Source organism: Uloborus diversus, chromosome 1 (assembly GCF_026930045.1).
Source record: "Uloborus diversus isolate 005 chromosome 1, Udiv.v.3.1, whole genome shotgun sequence".
NCBI lineage: Eukaryota > Metazoa > Arthropoda > Arachnida > Araneae > Uloboridae > Uloborus > Uloborus diversus.
In genome coordinates this window covers 77,491,696-77,509,553 of record NC_072731.1, presented here as the reverse complement: position 1 = coordinate 77,509,553, position 17,858 = coordinate 77,491,696, and the positions used below count along the sequence as shown (strand labels likewise).

At 33.7% G+C, this 17,858-nt stretch overlaps 1 protein-coding gene across 1 annotated transcript in view; it reads left to right on the top strand.

Annotated features, from left to right (window-relative positions):
* The window catches only part of LOC129230533 (bromodomain-containing protein 3-like), a 215,644-nt gene that overhangs the window by 122,556 nt on the left and 75,230 nt on the right, over positions 1–17,858 (top strand). Inside the window, 4 exon segments of the mRNA XM_054864940.1 lie at positions 1,956–2,132; positions 8,755–8,847; positions 8,997–9,018; positions 9,021–9,097. Coding sequence (XP_054720915.1) covers positions 1,956–2,132; positions 8,755–8,847; positions 8,997–9,018; positions 9,021–9,097 — 369 coding nt within the window.

The window sequence follows — 17,858 nt, the reverse complement described above, 5'->3', positions numbered from 1 at the left end:
ATCTCCGATCACGCTTTGTCAACTTTACCGGTTGACCTTTTCTTACCTTGTTTTCGGACCAGTTCTTATATTTGAAGCATTTTATCAAGCACTTTACGATAGAATGGAATAAATTAACTAATTTAGAGACATTTCAAACCAATTTACCGCTACTGCGAGAAAAAATTCAAATTTCGAATGATGTTTGTGGTTTTTTTACGAATACCAGCCATTTTAAAGTAATAAGCACAATATTAGGGAATAATATAACAAAAAATTAAAGCCAAATGACTTTTAAGGGTCCACACAATGCAAAAATAATAAAAAAAAGACATATGATAATTTTAATTATGAATTTATTCGAAAATATTTGAATGTACGATGACTTTTGTGGCGTATTATTTCTCTCTCTTTTCGTTTTTTGACCCATTTCAAAAAGAAAATCCGTCAATATTTCGAAAAAAACTGCAGGGTTTTATTTAGAATGACGTAGGAATGATGTGAAAAAATATTGGACTTCATATTCGAATTCAGTTTCGCGTTATTTTGGTTTTACTAAAAAATTTCAAAGTGTACGAAGACTTTTGGGAGCCACTGTATATGCAAATATAAAAATTATTGTAGTTTAGTAAAAGGGTGAAAGGGTGAGCTTGGGTAAAACTTAAAAAGTAGGTAATATAGTCCATCCTCGACTACACTACTGTCTAAAACGAATTTAAATCAAAATTTATGGAATTTACTTGATTAAAATTGTAGCAATTGCAAGTAATTTCTTTAATTCCATATCATTGGTTTCAGAAAATAACGGTCACGGACGCAATGAAGGTCACTTCGGCTCCACCGCCCCCTAATAAATCCTCCTCTGAAGCCTTTTGCCAATAGTTAGTTGAAATATATAAGTAAAACATTCTCTTAAGCAAAACAATTTCCTGGTATTTTTATCTTGAATAAAATTTCTAATTGTTTTCATTAATTGTTATATGTTTATTAAACATGGAACAGCTTTTTAGCTCTTTTTTCACAGTTAAATTTGTACTTATGATGTATGTGTGTATATATATATATATATATACACAATTTTCTTCCTTTTTTAGAATATTATTTTCCATTTTTTCCTATGAAATTTTTGCTCCTATTTTTTCTGCTATTTTTTTCTAAAAACTGTCTGCGGAGCCTGGAAGAGCTAAAATAAATTAAATCTACTTTGTTTTCAACAAGTAGTAAACGATTGAAAACAATTTTGAATAAAACACAAAAAAATAATAATAATAATATTTTTTTTTTTTTTTTTTTGAAAATATTGTAATTAAAACTTAATTTTGAATGAAGCGAGTAACCAGGAATTTTCTAAAAAAAAACCTGGAAAAGTCAAGGAATTTTTTTTAGTCACAAGTGTATGAACACTGAAACTTCTATCTAAAATCTTCTACTTTTCTTTTGTTATCTCCCTTTTGCTTTTGTCTAACTAAAAATTCCTTCATTTGCTGTTGCTACGGTTCGCAATTTGTTGGTCATTGCGAGAAATTTCGATGATCTCTCTTTGACGTCTAATGACATTGAATATATTGGGGAGGGGGATGCTAATCAGTGCCTTAGAAAATTGTTTGTTCAATAATGGAGGCGGTCGCTTAAAGAAGTTTTGCTGTTTATGGTTTTTTAAAAAAAGTCTTGTATTAAAATTAAAGAAGTTTGGGCAAACTGTTAAGTAGAATTCTTGTTTTTATTCCCCCCTCCCCCTTCAATACATTTCTTTTGATTACAACAAATTTTAGTTTCATACTATACAGATTAAAAAGTAAAAAAAGAATGAGTAGACAAATTATGCATGACGGTGTGAAATTGAAGTTCTATGAAGTATGAGTGTTATTGTCATGATTTAAGCATCATTGTTGTATATTATTCTGTCCATTTATTTATTAAAGTTTGTTTATTGAAACCATTGAAAGTTATTTTTTTTTCTCATGTTTTCATTTCAGGCAAAAAAGGGTGTCAAGCGGAAAGCAGACGCTATTATGCCTGCAAGTTCTGTCATAGAAGTAGCAATACCTCCAGCTCCACCTGATAAAACTCCTAAAATATCAACGAGGCGTGAAAGTGGTCGACCAATTAAAAAACCATCAAAAGATCTCCCAGAAACACCTGTAATTGTTGAGGTAGATATTGATTGAGTGCTTAGACAGCATAGCTACAAAGTAGTCTATTTTCCCTCTTTTCTCTAAGTTTATTTGTGCTAAAACTAAGCAATAAAACCTTATAACCCCAACATAAAAAAAAAAGTTTAAACCTGTTGCAAATTACTTCCTACCTTTCCAACAAGAAGGGATAAAAAGTCCCAACATTTTGAGAGTCCGGTTTGGGAGAAAGAGCAAAATCCTCTTTCTCCTTGAAGTTTCTCTATCATTTAAAAAAGATTCTCGAAAATCTGGAAAAAAAATTAAATAAAGGTAGTTATTTTTGGTTTTAGTTGCTCACAAATAATTTTCAGACTTTTAGCTAACAAAAAAATAATAATGAATAAATAAATATGATAGTGATAATAATTATAATACTTTACATCTGAGATTTTCGAACTGGGTGCCACACGAAGAGGTGAGGGAAGCCGCAAAGTGTCCATGGTAATACAGTCCAGTCACATTAATGTGACCACCACATACTTTCCATATCAGAGTTAAATAACCAATCACAGAAGGCAGGTGGCAGCACAGTGCAGTTGAGCATATTAAAGGGTGTGTGAGGTCTTCGGAAAACATTTCAATCGTTGGCGTAATGCAGAAACAAAGCAATTTATCCGACGTCCAAAAGGGTATTATCATTGGCTTTTGGGCCAAGGGTGGAAGCATTTCTGAAACGGCTGAGTTTCTGAACTGTTCGCGTGCCGCCGTGGTAAAAGTGTACCGTGCATGGCAAAATAGAACTGTCCAAAATCAGTGACGTGACAAATGTGGTGCACCACGGGCCATAGATGACAGGTGCGAACGACGGTTGCGGAGATGTGTTCGGGCAGATAGACCGGCTACCGTTGAGCAACTGACCACCAACATGAACCAAGGGGCTATCAAAAGTGTCTCCCAAACTACTATTCAGCAAACATTGCTGCGTCTGGGCCTCCAAAGCAGATTTCTGGTTCGTGCATTTATGCTGACTGCTGTTCATCGACGACGAAGGCTAGAATTTGCACGCCAGTACAGCAGCTGGACGTCCACTGAGTGGCGACAGGTAGCGTTTTCAGATGAATCGGATTTTATGCTCTATTGGACAGATGGATGTTGGCGTCTAAGGCGTGAAACCTGTGAAAGGAACCACCGTGCAACCATTTGCCGGAACGGTCCAAACTGGAGGCGGGAGCATTATGGTCTGAGGAATGTTTTCCTGGCATTCTCTGGGTACACTTATCATTGTGGAAGGCACGATAGATCAATACAAGTACGCGTCTACTGTGATATGTCAATTGAGAATAGATAAAATGTAGAGAAAGAGTGAAGCCTTGATTTCTTGAAAGCAACGATTTTAGGTCCAGTGATATATTTTAAAGTAAATTACTGGAAGAAATCTGGTTTCTTTCATTAGGTTCACGCAAAATGCTTATTTTTTGTCGTAGTTAAACCAAAGACCATGTGACCGGATCGGTGCTTTAGGTTTTCCTGACCAAATGATTGGATAGTACCGTACATAACAACATTTGTTTCTCGGTTCAAATCCATCCGAGTTTTGGCACCAATGGCAAGAATACTTTAAGGATTATCAAACTAATCAGTACATTATTTAAGGAAAAGATGGTGGAACTTGAAGAAGAAACATTTTATTTTCGTGCAGATAAATCATAACACGCTAGTTATGTACACACAAAATCAGTGCAGTGGAAGATTTTTAGCTTTGGGGGAAAGATCGAATTTGACAAATATAAGAAGTTTTCGTTCAAAAGATGAGATCGCTAATCGGTCGGAGTTTACTTCGCTCACTGATCAGCTAGATTAAAGGAACATGGTGGCTTGGCAACATTGGCCATAACCATACAGTTGCTTGATTATTTGTTTACTTCTGTTAATGTAATTTATTGTATTTTTTGTTCATTTGGTGAAATATTTTAAATTGCAAAGATTTGCTTTTGTGTTTTAAAGAGTGTTTAGTCATTTTAGTTGACAAGCGTTTTTATTTTAGATCACGAGGGTGTTTGTTATTTTCGCTTATTAAGGGTACTGTTCATTTTTTTTGAAAATGATATCCATTAGATTGTTTTATTCTTTTTCATACGAGGGATGTTGCAGCAGGATTTCCCGTTTTTTCTTCATGGGGAGTTAGTTTTTTAAACTTAATATCAAAGGATGATTTTTATCCTTTGGGTATGACTGAAGGAACAAACCATACAATCTATGAAGATCTTTCCAGTACGCGAGAAAAACAATTGATGAAGCAACTGCTCAGTTGGCACTAGATAAATGAAGTTGTAATAAATATACGCATTCTGACATCAAGCAGCTTAAAACGTTTTCTACTTACTTATTTTTTTCAACAAAACAGTCAAAGTTTTTTAACTTTTCAATTTACGAAGTTTGAACAGAACAATGTCTGTTGGGTCCTTTAGTAATATGTATATAGAACTAGACTAGGATGCCGTGAGAAAATTCTAATACTTCAAAGGGTGCCGCGAATTGTTAAAGTTTGGGAACCCTGCGTTAGATGGCACCAGGCGATGGTTTTCTGAAGGGGTCAGAGGATCTGTACCCCTTACTCAAGAAAAGAGCATGTCTTGGGAAGCAAAGTTATTTTAACAAAAAGGCAGTTTGAGAAGTAGGATCTTGAAAATGTTTCTCTCGTTAACTCTTGTCCCCTGCAAGAAATTTAAAATAAGTTTTAATAGTTCGGTTGGAGTAACAGTGGAAACTAATGTCCTAAAAATACATTTATGTAGGCCTTTTTCGGACATCAATTTCAAAAACATTTCTGGAAGAGGGTCCCCGAACCAACACCCTTTCTGTATGGTTCCAAAAATAGTCTGAAATTGTACCTTTAAGATTTCAATTTTGAAAAGTTTCGGAGGAAGATTCCTAAAACCATTCCTTACGTCTAAATGTCTCCAAAGATGACGTGAAATTGTGTTTTACCTTTCAGGGAAGGATTCACGAACTCCTCCTTTCTAAAAATTGCCTTATGTTAGGAAAACAATCTGAATTTATTTGGAAAATAACCTTAAAATTAAAAAAAATTCAAAATTTACTGATAATTGATCAGGTATTTACTTTCAACTATCCCTATTTCTTTCACCTTTCTCTGCCCCATTTTTTCCCCTTTTTCCCTATCGGTCAAAAAGTAAAAAAAGTCTTCAAAATGCTACACTTCGCAAGCCCTCTCAACCCACTAAAACCATTAAAAAGCTTCTCAAACCTTGTTTTCAGGTCTTCAATGTCAAAAAAATTCCAGGGGACAATTATCGAATGCCGAATTTTTAAGACTTCAATTGCGAAAAAATTTCGGACGAGGGTCCAACTGCTCACAGACCCCGAAGAGTTCCTATTTTTCCTACTATTTTTTTTTTCCTTATTTTTTTTTTCCCTACTTTTTCTTTCTTTAGTATGGCACTTCTAATTGTGCATTGATTCTTATTTTTACAATGCCGCACCGATAATTTTCTGCATGTTTCAATTTTGAAAAGCAAATGAAACAAACGGATCCTGAACTTTTCATTGACTGACTACAGTTTTTTCTGGAAGGAACGCCGAGGCGTCTGCGTGTTTAAAAGTTAAATTTTTTGTAAGTCTTTTTTACTGTTGCTGCGCTTATGATCGACTTCTTTTTATCGCCCTGACTTCAGTCCTACTGTTTTAACAAAACAATAAAGAAATGGATACCGGCACATTCTGATGCAATTATATATTACTTACCCGTCGATTAGAAGCTTTAATTTGAGTAAATGGCCGACTGTTCAAAAAGTGCCGGAAAAGCCGAATTTCCTATTCACCAATTTTTCGTATAGATTATTACAAGCGAAATAAAGCTCTATTTAAACAGAAATGCAATGAAAAACCTTAAAAGGAACGTAAGGAAGCAAAAAATGAAAAATATGTACACTGTACATATTTTCTTGATGTTAGTACAAAATAAAAGCGACATGTAACAGAAATTCGCAGAAACGGAACACTTCAAAATAATCGCAGAAACTAACCTTTTTCATACATAAACATGATTATTGTTCATTTTAAACAGGAGACATGATTATAAAATTTCAGTTTCTTTCCTTGCAAAGAGTGTATTTGCAAAAAAAAAAAAAAAAACTCGGCAAAACATTTCCGATTTTTGGAGAAAAATCAGAAATCAATTTAAATGCGAGATTCCATTTTTATTTCTTCACATTTTTAAAAGTTGGGGGGGGGGGGGGAGATAGAGCCACAAGCAAATATGTACTGTATTTCTTTTTCTTTTTAATGGGTATTTTCTAATCTTATATATCATCAATATCGAGGAGTTGCTCCCCCGCCCCCCCCCCCCCCTCACTCTCAATTTTCGTGAACCATTTCCGGGACGAATATTTTTGTTGTATACTGAGGATTGAGTAAAAATGTTGTGTTTATCATTCATGGATTTTTTTCCTTTTTATTTCATAACAAAAAATTTGGAAGAAGGAGGAAAAAAATCATCAAACCAATAAAACAATATTCGTTTTTATTGCTTGATTAAAATTAAAACTGGCCCGTCATTTTGATTTTTCCCCCGGGGATGGCTAGCGAAGTATGTATACTGAATGCAAATTTTGTCTGAAAACAACAAAAACCACACAAACTTGTCTAGTTTAAGCTTCAATTTTCTAAAGCCCAGGGAGGGGAGAAAACTGACCCTTCTGACCCCCGCCGCCCCCCACCCCCCCCCCCCCCCCCCAAATGACGTTCCGGAAAGAAAAATTTTGTTGAATGCTAAAAATATGTAACATACTACAAACCCTTTAGTTTACTTATTTCGTTATTTATTTATTTTAATTATTTTATTATGAATTTTATGTCCCATATTTATGAACAAATTTCTTTTAGTTTTTCATTTTCAGTCTTTTTCCTTTTGTTTTTCAAATTCAAACATCTGCCCCTGTTTAGGCAAGAATGCATGTCAGCTGCTGATTATTTTCAACTAAAATTAAATTAATATTTACTTTTCTTTTTGTATCGTGCTTTATGACAACAGGAGCTGAAAGTGTTAGTATTTTCAAATGATAAATGGATGCTCTCCAAGGAATGTTTTCGTTTTTGTTGCGATCGCTATATTGCATTTTATTCTTTCACACTTCAAACGTTTATTAGTGTTTTGTTGAAAGCTTTTTTTTTTTTTTTTTGTTTGGTTTGTTTGTTTGGATTTTATTTTTTATATTTTTGTATTTAGTACCTTTGTTTCTATCAGTTTATTTTTCATACTGAAAATTGTCAGCTTGTTTCTTTCATTTTGTTTTTATGACTTGGCCTTTCATTAAATCCCTTTAATACTTCAAAAGTACTGTTAGTTTATTTTTGGGACAGTTATAAATCAAAAATACTGTTAGTTTATTTTTGGGACAGTTGTAAATCAAAAATACTGTTAGTTTATTTTACATAAGAAATTAAGTTTATGCTAAATCTGTTTCCTCTTGACGTGTTTTCAGTCCCATCTCTTCCTATTTTTTCCTACTTTTTTAAGTAATTTTTTGCCTACTTTTTAAATTTTTGATTCCTTATTACCTATCCCCCCCCCCCCCCAAAAAAAAAAAACCACTTCGGGGTTCTGTGCTCAGGTATGAAATCTGAAAAAGAAAAACTACCATTTCGAAAAATTTAAGAGGGAGAGTGTTCAAATCCCCCCACCTAATATTACTGAATATCTCTTTAAAACTTTGTGTGACATTTTGTTTGTTATGACTAATTCAAAATAATCCTTAGGGGGAGCTGCCCTGCCCGTAACATCATCGAAGTTAGTCTGAAACTGCGGTTTTAGAACTTCAATTCCGGAAAGATCATGCCGAGGAGTGATGGATTTCGCTAAATTTTTTTAAAAAAAACCATCGGGGGCAACTTAAAAAAGTCCTATTCCTTCCATTAAACTAAGGTCAATAAATATATGGTGTTATTAAAATTTTCAATTTCTTTTAATGTGTCCCACAGAAGGCCTTCCAAATTTTCCCTCTCTGTATCATTACCAGAGACCGTATAAAACTGCATTCTTAGGCCGTTACAATTCCAAACCACTAGAAGCGAGAATGTTTTGAGTGCTCTCCTAAAACTATTTTTTGGTTGTACCATTGAATGACAATATGAAGTCCCTGCTCCACCTTGAAAAAAAAATGAGAAGATCAGGGCACTGTTGCTCCCCCCCCCCCCCCCTTCTCAAAAAATTGAAATTACAAAAAAAAGGGTGTGGAGGGAAGCTAATCTTGGTTATATGGGTCCCCTCCAAAGTAAAAACATGTATACGCCACTGCTATAAAAGTAAAATAATAAACTCTTAATTAAAAAAAAATATTTTTGTTAAAACACGCAGCCCTTTGTATTTCATTTGAACTTCTACAAGCTCTTACTGAAAGACCCTTTAAGTCATTATTGTTTTGTTCTGACTTCTTGTTTTTGTTTTGTTTCCTGACTTAATTACTGAATATATTCTGAAATTATAAAAAAATTTATAAATCTTTCATGTTCTCAATGTAATAAATTGAAATGTTGCTGTATCATATTGGCATTCTTTTTATCATAAGTATTCATTTATTTTTTGTTTTAATGTATTGTATTTTCTTTCGAGCTTTTTTTAATGACTAAGCTATTTTTTTAGCCCAACCATTCAAAGTTTAAGAAGAATAAAATGTCAGAACAGATGAAATATTGTCATATAGTTTTAAAAGAATTGTTTGCAAAAAAACATGGGGTTAGTATTTTTTTTATTTTAATTTATTTATCTATTTTATTTTTTAACATAATTTAAAATATAGAAATGAAAAAAATCATTGTTATGTTTTGCAATCAAATTCTGTATTAAATATATTTATGTTTATGTTGTTTCTTTTTACTTTCCAGGGTTATGCATGGCCATTTTACAAACAGTGGATGTCAAACTTTTAAACCTACATGACTATTATGATATAATAAAAACTCCAATGGATTTAGGAACTGTAAAAGTAAGAGTCAAAATACTTCAAAAATGATTTTAATTTGTGTATATTATTTTCTAAGCAATGAAAACAACATTGAAGTACAGCTTCAAGGTTTTCTTTGGTCAAGGAACTCAGAGGAAGGGAGAAATCTGCCACTATCACCCATTGTTCTGTGTCATATTATTAAATTCATTCAGAAAATAGCATTTATATTGCGAAAAATGCTAATATGACTACACAAGTCAGTGGTATTCAATCATTTTATTTTACTGAAAGAAGTAATAAATATTTAAAATATCTTATGTCAGCAAAAAAAAATCAAATCAGGATGGCCACAGACCTAGAAAACATGGTAAAATCAGGGATTTGGGAAAGTGGTAGAGAGAGAAAAATAAATCAAAGACGTTTTCAAACATTGGTGGGCAACTGTTCCTGCATTTTTGACCTGTTCCTGTTAAGTATCATCCAGAGCTTGATGAATCAGTAAATTCTAAGATCTGTCAATGAAAGACTTTGTGGATTAGAGGTGGGGCAGAGAAGATGAGAAGCGAAATAGAGTGTGAGTATGCAATTTTTGGATACTGAAGTGTTAAAAAGGATTATTTCTTTTGTAACCTAAGGATATTCGGGGTTGTGGAGAGGGGGTTCTTGGGGCCCTTTCTAGAAAAAATTTTGAATGTGTGGAGGATCTTTAGAAAATTAAGGTAGGGGGGCTCAGGATTTCCTGCTAGAATATTTTAAACTGGAAACTGGAGTCGTAAAAAAGTTTGAAGCTGCTTTTAATGACTTAAAAACAGAGGATGAAGGGCTTTTTTTTTTCTTCGAAAAAAAAAGTTGGCGTCTTGAAAACGCTAATTTAAGCAGTCTTTGATGAACTTTAGAGAAATTCGATGAGTGTTCTAACCCAAAAGTTAATTATATCTGAAGCAATTAAACTGAGTTTTAGCTATATTTAGATCACTTAAAGAGAGAGAGAGGATTTAGGGGCTCTCTCTTGAGAAATGTTTGAGACTGAACCCATCTTTGGTGAACTAGGGGGAAATAGGTCGGAGGGTACACTCTCTTTAAAAAATTTTAAAGCTGAACTGTTAGAAACTCTCTTTTAGGCTATCTTTAAGTGCATGAATAGAGAGGAGATTCTGAGACTCTCTCCCAAAACATTTTGGATACTGAAGTTTTGAAACTTTTATGCTATCTTGGATAATGTCTAGGTAAAGGGAGGAGGGGCTCTTTGTAAAAAAAAAATCAAACACTTAAGTCTTAAAAGTCCAACACTGGAGTCTTAAAGATGCTGTAGTAAAAACTGGAGTATTAAATCATTCAGGGGTTGTCCCTACTCGCCCCTACCCCCCAAAAGTTTTCAAAGTAGATTTTAGTAGAACTCTCCAGCTATCCTTCGATGAATTACAGGGGAATGTATTTGAAAACTTTATTTTGAAAATTTTCAGAATTTTGGTCTTTTAACTTTTAAGTTGTCTTTGGTGACATAAAGGAGGGGTGGGTGCTCCGAATTCTGAAACTGAAGCATTAAAAAAGCAAATTTAAGACATCTTGTGGTGAATTTAAAGACGGGTTTGGAGGTCTCTCTTTCAAGAAATTTTCAAAGTTGTGTTATTGACAGCTTTCAGCTGTCTTTTTGTGACTCAAATTTGAAGGCTCTGAAGGGAAGACTGTTTAGAGAAACTTCTAAATCTGGAGTCTTAAAAATGTAAATTTGGGTCCTGTTTGGTTAAAGTAAGGGAAGATGTTTGGATATCTCTCCCCCTGGAAATGTTTTAAAATTGATGAGTTAAAAATTCAAATTTAAGCCATTATCTTTTGTAAAGTTATGCTTGCAGGGACATCCCCTGAAAAACTTGCAATGTTGAAGTATGTGAAGAATGCTATTTTGAAAAATCGTTGGGTGACTTAATGGGGGGGGGAGTACTTCTTTCGTTTTCAAAAAATTATTTGTTTTTAAATTGAAGTCTTAAAACTTTTCTCTTATGTTTGGTGAGATCGCATTAGGGCTCTTGAAAATTTCCGATACTGGAGTGTTAAAAACCCAAGTTTTGACCATCTTTTGTGAACTATGGGAAGAAGGTTTGAGGCTTTCTCTCACAGCATTTTTTGTTGCTGAAGTATTAAAAACACCATTTTAGGCCATTAATAAGTGATTGAAGGGGGGGGGCAGGGTAAGGGGCTCTCCGCTATAAATTTTAAGCAATGTTTTGTGAAGTTAGAAAATGAGGTAGCAGTGGGGGATATTCCTTAAAGTTTTTAAAATCAGAAGTCTAAAACATTTTTAGGCTCTCTTTGGAGATGTCGGAGAAATAGTAAACTAATTTTCAATGGAAACATTCCTTTTGTTAATGTCTTTTTTTCAGTGTTATTAAATAAATGGTAACTACATGTTATTGCTACTCATTTTGGTACATAAATAGTTAATGTCTGAAATAGTGTAAACAGCTTGGTGTATCCAAGTGTCAAGGAAAGGTAAAACGACTGCCTTGAGGATGAACATGGAGCATAAGAGAAATTGGGGAAATTTTTATTTGCACAGAGAAGCGATTTTGTCCTGAAAATGTGAATTGATATTTTTTTGATGAGATCTGTTCTGTGTGGCATACTTTCAACGCAATTTACAGTGAAGCAGGGGTGCCCATAGAGGGGGATTACGTCGCAAGTTGCGGCATCAAAAACTTTTTTTTGGGGGGGGGTGGGGTTGTAAACGAAATTTTTGGAGAAAACAAAAATATTTAAATTTATTCAATAAGAAATAGTAAGATGTAAGAATGATACTTTTTTGACTCACTCCTTCCAAAATTTAGTAGCATTGAAAAAGAGATTTTTCAATGAAGACAGAATGGTGTCAAATAATCTGTTGCAAAAAATTGTCTGCAGGGTTTAATTTTATTTTAATTCATCATGAATTGTTCTGGAACTAGTACAGATCTGTACAATGAACATGTGTGATAGCGATGAAAAAGAGTGGGTCAAAAATGGATAAAGTAATTTTTTTTTGTAAGAATCTTGACCATTATGCTCCAGCCTTTCACTTGTTCACTAACCTGAAAAAAATCAATAAGAATTCATCTTAAAGTTTTTAAATAATGTATTTTTTAACCCAATGCCTGGCCAATATTAATATAAGAATTTTCCATATTATTTTACCTCCCATGCTTTGTATCATTTTTAAAACAATAGGGTTTTTTCAATTCACTATTAGATGATTTTTATCAAACTTTCAATAATGTTTGACTCTGCTGATGGAAGTAGAGCAGTTTGATCATTTTGACCATTTCCAGAAATATCAAGTATTATGTATTGTGTGGTGTGACCAATTTTTGGTGGTTACCTGTATGCATGTTTAGTACTTCAATTTTGAAAAGTTTTCAGAAGAACACTCCCTTATCATTATTAAAGACCGTCATAAATTTTGTTTTTAAGGCTCAATTTCGAAACAATTTCTGCGGCAGAGCCGTGAATTTCTTTCTTCAATCCCATTATCGAAAACCACCTACAATAGTTTCTGAAAACTCAATTTCAACCCTGAACCTCTTATCTCATTAATATTATTAATTATCAATTTCCAAAAATCGCCTAAAACTGCTTTTTTTAAGATACAATTTTCAAAAAATTTCTGATGAAGGTCCCCCAACCTCCCCTCCTGTTCTCCACAGTTTTCGCAAACATCTTAAAAATTAGTCATAAAATTCGTTACTAGGGCTTAAATTCTGAAAAATGTCCAGAGAAAAGCCTCCGAGAACTCCCCCCCTCCTTCAGAACGTCATCGAAGGCCGGCTAAAATTGCGTTTTTTATAGCATCAATTTCGATAAACTGCCAAAAAATGGCATTCAATTGTGTGTTTAGCACATAAAAAGCTCAAAAAATCCCCCCCCCCCCCAACACAATTTAACATTGAAGACAATCTATAATTGCATTTTTGAAGTTTCTGATTTTGAACAACTGCCGCAAAAGAGCCATGAAACTTCAACTCTGCTTAACATTACCAGAGATCATCTAAAACTGCATTTATAGAACTCCAATTTCAAAATAGTTCCAAGGACGGACCCATGAACTCCCTTCTCCTTATCCTTACTGAAGATTGTCTAAAACAGTGCTATTGTAGTTTGATTTCGAAAAATTGCAGCAGATTGCCATCGAGACAGAAACATTACTGATGACCGTCAAAAAATACGTGTTAGAATCCCCAGTGGCAGAAAAGCTGCGACACGGCGACGATGTCACGGAGAACAGAACCCTATCGCGGACAGTTCTGTCCAGAGCTGAAAGAATAAAAATTGTCCGCAAAAAAAAATGTCCGCAGTGAAGAAAAAAGAAAAAATAAAGCTGTCCGCAACAGTCTGTTGGACATAATGAACTGCTGACACAGGGAGAGAAGGATCACACAACGTGATTATTCTTGTTCGCCTGCCTGCCGCACTTATAAACAGAAACAAAACGATCTTTTTCAAATTGTTTACTGAAAAGCAAATCTGAAATCAAAATAACGCATATTTCTCTGAACAAAAAAAAAAAAAGTCGGCATATTTCTGTGATGCAAGCGATACATAACTAACATCTATACATATAATAAAATAAGATGTTTGTGTGTGTGTGTGGCGCGCATCCCGGGAAAACGGGTAAGGCCTAGAAAGATGAAATTTGATATACAGGTGCAGTTTTTGCTGAAGATGTGCACCTCAGGCTTCGATTTTTGATATTTTAATTAGAAAAATAGTTATTTAATGTTTTATATGTTTTTTTTTTTTGCATTTTTTACCTTACAGACTCCGAACCCAGGGGGCGTAGCTAAGGGGGGGGTTTTGGGGACAAAACCCCCCCGAAAAGTTAGTCTCAAAAAAAAAGAGAAAAAGAAGAGAGAAGAGAAAGAAAAAAAATAAAGAAGAAAAGGAAAAAATTCCAAGCGATTATACATATATATATATATATATATATATATATATATATATGTGTGTGTATATATATATATATATATATATATATATATATAGATATATATATGTGTGTGTATATATATATATATATATGTTATATGTATATATATATATATATATATATATATATATATATATATATATATATATATATATATGTGTGTGTGTATATAATATATATATATATGTATATGTATATATATATATATATATATATATATATATATATATATATATATGTGTGTGTGTATATATATATATATATATATATATATATATATATATATATATATATATATAGGGATATAAGAAGTAACCCCCCCCCCGAAAGTCGGGTCTAGCTACGCCACTGTCCGAACCAATCACACTATACAAATATTTTTTGTACTATAGTGCAGGAAATTTAATTTTAAATATGATGAATGAAAAAAGTTTGAAGATAGAACATTTTTTGTATTTTTTATGAATTTTTCAAAAAAACCTTTAAATTGCATTTTTCCTGTTTTTTTTTTTTTTTTTTTTTTTTTATATATCATCCTGCGAGAAGTATCAAAGCCTCATTTCTAAAATTTAAGTTGGTAATAGTAAAACCATTTCGCCCTCTTCAGAAAAAAGAAGTTCTTAAAAATACGCAATAGTTTTTTTTTTAAACAATTTTTTAATGCTGAACACATTATGTCTTTCCACGCATCGGTCGAAAAAAGCGTTCTTCAATCTTTTATGCCTCTGACGTCACTACTTGGATTTCGCTTCGGTATTTACAGGGGTCGAAGTAGTCCTATATATCCTATATTTAAAAAAAAAAGCATCAAAATCGTCCTATATTTCCTATATTCTCGTTTTATACCATATATATCATTTAAAAAGAACGGTAAATAAACTTTCTGACATCGGATTTTTCGCTGAAAGTACGTGCCCAAACGAATTTCAAATTAAAAAATTCAACTGACTAAATTCTGCAACAGGCATCTTCTCTCATTAGCTACAGCAATGTGACGTCACTCTATAGTGGGTGGAGTTTCGAGAACTAATGCTGAAGTTGGTTTTAGAATTTTGCATTGGGGGGGGGGGGGGCAACAGCCGTTTGTTTTGTTTTCCATCATGGTTTTCGTTGGTATATTTTTGCGTTCATTGCATTTTCTGATCGGAATGTTCTAATTTTCTTTTTGCAATCTTTTCTTTTTGTGGAATTTTGGGATCGTGGAATAATTAGTTCCTTATGATGTTAAAACGTAGTTTGTTGTAATAAGTGGAATTATAATGGCGAAATCGCATTGCTTAACAACATTTCGTGTGGAGTTGGTGAATCAGGAGGACATTAATTCTACAAATTTTGGTGCATGGTGCACTAAAGGATTTTATCGCTTTTTGTCATTTTTGCAACTGTTCAGTGCCCATAAGCAATAGTGGATTTTCGCAATTAAGGCAGCATGCTAAAACATTCAAGCATAAAGAAAACTCTGAAAAACGTCAGAAGGATCCTTCTCAAGCTCTGTTTGTTTAATACAAGTGGTAAAGGGTTCAGTTTAGATATAAAATCTAAGAGCAGTGGAATTAGTACTTTGGTCATGAGTGAGGAAAAAAAATAAATTATCTTTCTTCAAATTTTGTTTAGTTATTTAGTCTATAAAGTACACTTTTTTCAAAAATTATTCTTTCAACTACAGGGAAGTCATTATAGATGTAAAATATTTTGTTTGAGGTTTTTTTTCAACAAAATCATTGATAAGAATAACTGAATAATATATGATATGTATTATTTCTTTTTTCATAGCAAAATTATTCATATAATGTGTCCTATATTTGTCCTATATTTTTTGTGGAAAATGTCCTATATGTAACAAGTCGGTCACTTCTACCCCTGTACAGTGATCGCAGCCGTCCTATAATTCCTATATTTCCTATATTTTTGAAATATTGAAAAAAAATGTCCTATATTTGTCCTATAATTTTGAAAATTGCTGTTTGTCCTATATTTTCTGTTTTCTCATCAAACGTAGAAATAAAAAAAAATTCTAAATTTGTCCGAATTTTTTTTTTTTAAAGACGGGAATCGATGAGAAATGGTTTTGAACACAAGAAGGAACCACGTGTCTGAAATGCGCTTAATTCTCCTCTCCGTTTGCTGCCCAATGAATAGGGTTACTAGATGGCTGATACAGTCCAATCTAAACGGGGAACAGTGTAACCCGGAAATCTCGCCAGCTGTTCCCCTCGTTAGGTTTAGTTACTGCTTTTAGCATTAGAATTTACGAGGAGTCATGCGATCTTTAAAAATATCTAATTGGCCCTGAATTATCAAATGACCGGTTTTTAACCGAATATATGCATCATTAAACAAAATCATTCGTTACTTTTATTTAATATGAGAATTAAAACTTGGCTATTTCTCGGCAACCTTTCGCCAAGACAACACTCCCTCCAGCCGAAACCGTCGAGCGCAGCAACGGCACCGACAAAAGAGCGATAATCATAAAAATCTGAGCTCGGACTGTACCCCACTCTCTCGCCAAGCGTATTAAAGTTTCTCTGTCGTTGCCCTAGCAACCGTTCGGAGCGGAGAAGTACGTATTTTTCTGCGCTATCGAAAAATTGGCAAGTGACCAAACAGTGGAGAGGAAGGAGCAGTACGTTCGCTTCTTGCTATTAGGCGTACTGAATGATTTAGGCTTAGAGGGGGTCACGTGTTGCCGTGATTATCGTTTTAGCATGTGTGATTGATATTATTAAAAGATGCCTCGACAAACAAAGTTTCAGGAAGATTGGCTTAACTTGAAAGATTGCACTGGAAAGAAAGTTGAATTTTGGTGCAAGGACGGCAGAGACGAATTCCATTGCATTTGCCGATTTTGCCAAAAAGAAATTTCTATCGCTAATAGCCAAAAGTTGCAATTGTTGCAACATGCCAGCACTGCAAAACATAAGAAGTTCGTGGGAGTTGCAACTGATGCATCTCAATCCAAATTAACTACTACCTCAACAGCTTGCGGTGAGAAAGGACTTTGTTTATCAAATGCAGCCAGTTCTTCAACTTCTTCTATTTGGAACTTAAGTGAAGAAGAAAAAATAATTTCTTCGGAAATTCTTTACATCCTGCATGCGGCAGTCAATAACATATCATTTTCATCTTTTGATGGCATAATGAAAATATTTTCCAGGATGTTTTCTGGGCACAATGCCGCAAAAGAGATGAAGCTGTCATCTCGAAAAATCTCTTATGAGATATCTCATGGATTAGGACCCTATTACCTATCCCTCATCACTAAAGATGTTGAGAGGAGTTCTTCTTTTTTTACACTTATGTATGACGAGACATTAGATGAAGCAAATCACAAACAAGTTGACATTCATGTGCGATATTGGAGTAACGAATGTAACAAAATTCAGCAGAGCTATATTGGCTCTGAAATGGTATTTCACGCTACAGCAACAGATATTGATTCTGCAATCATGAACTGTATAAGGAAATCAAAATTACCGTTGAAGAAAGTGATAATGCTTGGTAGTGATGGATCCGAATGTAAACAAGGCTGTTTTTAAAATTATTGATCAGCGTCTAAAAAATGATGGTGTAAAAGAAGGACTGATAAATGTTGGCACATGCAACTTGCATGTAATGCATAATGTGTTTGGAGAAGGATTGAAAATAGACAGTTTTGCTTCTATCACAGAATTTTTAGAGGATATTGACATATGGTTTCGAAAATATCCTTCCAGACAAGAGGATCTTATGATAACAGCTAGCAGTTCAACTGAAGAGGATAATATTTGCACAACATCAAGATTTGTCAGTAATCGCTGGTTATCCATTGTCCCTTCCTGTCAGCGAGTGTTAAAAATGTAC